Genomic DNA, 6,000 nt, shown 5'->3' on the forward strand with positions numbered 1-6,000 from the left:
ACCCCCTACCCCTCTCCCTCTACTATTCTCTACTTCCTGCTACCGACCTCTGCCCTCACCTGTCCTGGCCCTTAGTCCCCACCCTGTTCATCTGTGAATTTTCTCACGTCAATGGAGATCTAGCTATTTTGTCTGATGCCCGATGGAGCTACCTGGTTTAGCTATAGGGGAGACAGGCCGGGGATTCCCTGCTTGGTCGTCACCTACCCAGTCGGTCTTTAGACAGACTTCCTTTTGTCTCTCCTGTTGTGTCTTCCTGCATCCTCCCTCTATTGATGTCTCTCCTCTCTCAATGTACTGAGACTGAACTATTTTGTCTGATGCCCGATGGAGCTGCCTGGTTTAGCTATAGGGGAGATGGGCCGTGGATTCCCTCCTTGGTCATCACCTACCCAGTCGGGCGTTAGACAGACTTCCTTTCGTCTCTCCTCGTTGTCTCTTCCCCTATCCTCCCTTTCTCACCTCCCCTGCCCCTCCACTACTTTTCTCTCTCCTTTCTCTCCTCTCCCAAGGTATCCTATTTTTTTGATTTATTGTGTAATTGTTTATCTTTTTTTCTGTTACATTGTTGATTCTCATGTAAGGCGCTCTGATACCTTCTGGTCTAGACAGCACTATATAAAACTCTTTAAATAAATAAATAAATAAGTACGTGCCCCCACGTGAAGATCAGTCTTCATAGGGGTTTTGTAAGTAAGAAGCATTAGTCTGTCCCTACACTACTACTAACATGACATCCCTACTTAGCGTTTCCCAGGCAAGTTCAGGAAAAGGTGTCAGCACATAAAGACTTCCTAATAAGTGCACTCACATTGCATGGGTCAAGTAACAAAAAGTTACAGAGCTTGTTCTAAGATGCTCCTTCTCTCTCCATTGATCTACTCTCCTAACTCAACCCCTATGGCACTGCCCTTTAACTCAAAAAACAAAATCATAAGGCACGCCCAGTACACATCATGCGATTGCCTCATCCAGATGGACAGTTCCTCATAGGTGATTTTCCATTTAGTTTTAATACTCACAGCTTCTGGCTCGATGACCTTGATTCCCAGGCCTTCTCCAGTGAGAAAGAACACCGTCTCACATTATCAGCACTCTTTGTACAAATGTATCCTCTCCTCCCTGAGCCTAACTCCTAAAACAAAAGTGTTATTCTGACTAACAAGAATGAATCACTCTACCTGCAACAGAAACGTGAGAAAGAAAAAGATTCAACATGCACAAGAACATTACGAACAAACTCCTTCTATGAGAGCCAGGGAAATACACGTGAGGCCTACTGAAAATCGACTAACATAAGAATTGCCATGTAACTTCATTAAATACGTATATACGCAAACATCACTATGGTGCACATTTATATCAAGGCAATACATTTCAGTAAATAAACTGCTACAAACGAATACTAGGATTTACATAATTTAGAACGCAATTGCCATGTTAATCTCTTCACATTGTACGAAATATTTCTATTATTTCACGTTATTACATTTCACATCCTAATAACCAAATGTTAACACAACAAAAGAAAAACTACTTGCGATTATGATGCACCCCTACAAATGAAAGAGCACAATTGCGCTGTATCACCTGCACAGAGCAGAACACATTTCAGCTGTTGAAGAATTGGTTTATTTGCGTTTTAATCTTGAAACCGCATTAATAATTCTTCAATGAAGAGCAGGGTAAAACGCAATAAGAATTTGTACAGAGGAATCATAAAATAATTTAATTTTGAGGATGACCAGTGCACCCAGACATCATTGTTGTTAATACATTTACCAGATACACCTCTAATATTGAAGTCCTTTAAAAGTAGACATTTAAATATAGCCGACACATTTAGCACGTATCAATTTAGTTTAGAATTTACTGTCTGTGTCCATCTGCACATTTTCTGATGAAAATGTGCATTTAGTTTGATTTTTGCATACTAAGAGATTTTCTAACATGTGGATGTGAAATAACACCATGTTAACACTAGCAAACAAGTCATAAGTGTACCCCATTTTACATATGCAGCCTTGTCTAGTGCACTTTGCCCATAAAGTGCTAATTCCAGTTCCTGGGGCCTTTCCGAAGTATATTATCACAAATAAGTGAGGAAGAGAATCTGTATTCAAGCACAGCCTTCTAAACTAAAAGTGAACTCACAAAGGATGCTGGAGTAAACTTCTAGTTACCATATTATGTACTAGTTGCAATATCCACTGTAAACTGGAAGTATCCAAAACATATTGGAGAGGACGCCTCACCTACAACTTAGCATGTAATGTTTCGTGATAGTCATCCTCACCACACCACAATAGGTGAATTCCACTCTGGCAGACTCAACCAAATTGGAAGTTCTTGTATAATTCTTGCTCAGGACTTAAGCAAGGATACAGTGGTAAAAATACTCAAGGGATCCCTGTTATTAGTGGGTACCCTTGATATGATTAAAAAAAGTCTTGAAAGGATTTTAGATGAAGTTCAATGGCTCATCAAACTTTTTTCTGTCAACATGTTTCCACCGCTTTCGTATGCGGATAGAGACCAGGTTCGTCTTCAGAACCCTTATCATTCCCTGCGTGCCCGTTTCATACATTTGGTGCATAAACATGAGGCATAGGGCTCTCATACCTGTCTTGTGCTATCCCCTATTCTGAAATGTCATACAGTGCCATGATCATAACCAGGGTTCACCTCTCCTGTAATCACACATTCATCAAGAAGAAGGAGCGCTTCTTGCACCTAGGAAGTTCCCCATTATGGCAATCATGTTCCTTGAATCTGAGGCAGAGATTCCTACTTTCAGTTCTTGTTTACTTTGAATATTCAGTGGCAAAGGCGTTGATTGATTTGTACTTTGGTTTCCTATTATATACCGCTCAAGATTTCTTCGCATTGCACATGATGTTTGTTTGTTGAAAGCCATACCTAGAAAACAATCAGGTTTGTTGTTACCTACAGTAATTCAAAGCAATACAATATGTCATATGCAAAAGAGTTATCGAAATCCAGATAATAAGGTAGGCCCGCTATGAAGTATGATGGATTATCCATTTTATTTTGTAATGTTCCCTGACAAATCAAGCCATTATTTTTTACTTAGTTTTTTTGACTGGTATTTCTTTGCTTACACAGGGGCGGTATTCATAATGGAGATATCATTGTAAAGGTGAATGGACGTGCGTTGATGACCTCCAGTGAGCTCCAGGAGGCGGTGATGAAGGAATCTCCTCTACTGCTTGAAGTTCGAAGGGGAAATGACGACTTACTGTTCAACATAGAACCGGAAACGGTTATGTAGCCAATGGAGGAACTGAAGATTACAGAAACTTTTTCACCTTCCTCTATTCTTGAACATGAGACACATCCTCTTTTACTAACCATAACTTTTTGTCGACTAGTGACCAGGTGGACTATCTGGATTGTCTGAGCCATCCCGAATTTTAACTTCCACCGTTTAGTTCATTTTTACACATATCCGATACAAAAGCTCCGCAGATGAGAAAAGATGTATGTGCCTTTCATTAAGAAAGAAAAGGCAGAGCATTTCTATAAAGTAGTCGAAGAATCTGAAAGAATCTATTTCCTATATTAACAACATTGTTTTTTTGCAAGAACTAGGTTTTGAATATATGATTGTTAAATTTTTGTTTTGTATATACATTTCTAAATCACAATCTTGATATTAGTGTGAAATGTTTACTGCCAATATGTGACCTTTATTCATTTTGTGTGGAAATCCTAAATACATTTCCATGATTTTTTGTGGTTGCATAATTGAACCACACTGGGGTACAATGGGCATTTATGATCACAGGGATCTCCCCAGTCGCGTGGGTTTTATAATGACAAATCACCACTGGCCTTTAGCAAAGAAACACGAGTCCTAAAAGGGGCTACTTGAATGAGATAAGTGGAACAAGGAAAGAATTTTCAACACTGATTAAGACTCACAAATCATAATCGGGGAGTCTTCAAATTAAACTACGGCTGATTTAAACAACTATTTCTCATCACAAACTTCGGATCTGGAGAGTTGGAAGAACTTCTAACGGACACTTGAATGATCTCCTCATGCTACTGAATTTTCTCTAAGGAACATTTTCAATCATAAATTTGTTTTTAATAGGCTGTTTCATGCTGTGTCACTCAAAATGAGACAATGCAAATGAGGGTATGGTTTGAGATTAGAAAACATTATAAATTATAAATTTGACGCCTACGACCTGCGAGCTATCCGGTTAAAACGCAACCCTCAGTTAAGCAGGACTTCCATGTGCTGATGTTGCAAGTAAAGCATCCGTTAATGGTTAAATTGCTCCAAATTCCAGATGTTTGGATTTTACTTCGTAAGTCTTTGGAGTAAAGGCCTGTTCATGTCTGAAGTGTGCTCAATTGAAAATCAGGGAGTTATAATACGTTTTAATATAAATAATTCCAAATTTTCTATAGATTCATGAGCATAAGCAACGCAGTTTACTAAATGATACCAATTAGAAATCATCATAGTTACAGAAACATAAATATACTATTGAGGATGGAGTCAGTCAAAGTAATTGTGAACTTGTTCTACAAAAGCTTACACATTTAGCGCCCGATTGTGACTTTTGGCGGAGTGGTGGCGCGGCGGTGCAAACCTACGTACCACCGCTCCATCGATGGTCACCGTTGCCAGTCTGCCCGTCCGCATGCCTGCTATATTTTGACTTTTCTTGTGGGCAGGCAACGTGGTGGTCCAAAGGCGGTGCCTCTTTCAGAGGCGACGGTGCCTATGAAAAAACCACCCCAATTTGACTGTACTACAAGGTTCCTGCACGATGGACTCGGAAGTCCATGCCGTGCGGTAACCTGTGTGCATGCACACAGGGAGGGCACATGTTATGCCCCCCTGTGCGCATCCACATGCGGTTGAGGCCCAGTTTCCTCTCCTCCAACATTTACATGGAGGAACAACCTCCATGTAAACCTTGGAGGAGAGGAAATTTGTAATATGCTTGATGGGAACATGGCGGTCCTGCCAAGCATTTTGCAGCCTCTGACCACCACTACCACGCTAGGGACCAGGAGTTCTCTGGTGGAGCTGGCAGCCTGACCGCCCAACTCCTTTTAGAATGTCTGACCGCCGGTGCTGCGGTGGCTTTAGCCCTTAGAGTTTTTATCATATTCCCAAAGAAAGCTGTAATGCACTCGACACTACAGAACAAAACACACATGGTTGTTAAATTAGCTCAGCTGAGGACCAAGTGTGTTGCATTGTAAGTTATGTCTTAGTTGGAGTAATGCAGCTTCTAAGCGCCACCAATCTGATAACGGAACAACCTGATCATTGTCATCAGCCACACTGCTATAATTCTCGTTTGCAGTAAAAACATCTCTCGCTCTGATTTTAAAAGGTACTTTAAATCTCATGTAATTTATGCTGTTGTGTCTTTTGGAGTGAAACATTCTAAGGGGAATAGTTAAAAGAAAGTACTCTGCCAAACCTTACAAAAAGGAAAGAGCCAGCAGAATGGGTGGAGGCAAGACATTGTATTCTTATGGGAAAACTGCAGCCAAGGTAAGTATATGGATTACTTCTAGCTCTAGTCCATCATCATGCTAGTCTTTATAACTGTTACCAGAGCATTTTTACAAGTCTATATTTCCTTCATTTTGACAAAAAGAGCTAAGAGCATTGGTCAGAGGAACGAATCCATGTTAATGTAGAAAAAGCTAAAACAATTCTGCCTTGAGTGCCTATTTTCAAAACAGAGGTAACAAGTTATCATCACTACAACTGCAAACTTGGCCAATTCGAACAAATCTTAAAACTGTTGCAACATTTCAGGCAGAACAGTTGTTATGTTTGTTATCCACTTTACTAATCCACCAGGAAGTACCTCATTATGGATAACTTTGCACTTTGCTTTAGCTATGCATTGATGTATATTCCATTGAGTTCTATTATCTTAGTTCAACTGAGGAGGTGTCTTACTACATTTTGAAGATTTGTAGATTAACCTACAGAAA

General features: G+C 40.1%; 1 protein-coding gene across 1 annotated transcript in view; it reads left to right on the forward strand.

Annotated features, from left to right (window-relative positions):
- HTRA3 (HtrA serine peptidase 3) overlaps positions 1-5,484 on the forward strand; it is a 265,925-nt gene extending 260,441 nt beyond the window's left edge. Inside the window, exon 9 of the mRNA XM_078678531.1 lies at positions 3,127-5,484. Within this exon, the coding sequence (XP_078534657.1) occupies positions 3,127-3,292 (166 nt within the window). The 3' untranslated portion in view covers positions 3,293-5,484. The remainder of the gene's footprint in view (positions 1-3,126) is intronic.
- The last annotated feature ends 516 nt before the right edge of the window (positions 5,485-6,000 follow it).

Source organism: Lissotriton helveticus, chromosome 2_2 (genome assembly GCF_964261635.1).
Source record: "Lissotriton helveticus chromosome 2_2, aLisHel1.1, whole genome shotgun sequence".
NCBI lineage: Eukaryota > Metazoa > Chordata > Amphibia > Caudata > Salamandridae > Lissotriton > Lissotriton helveticus.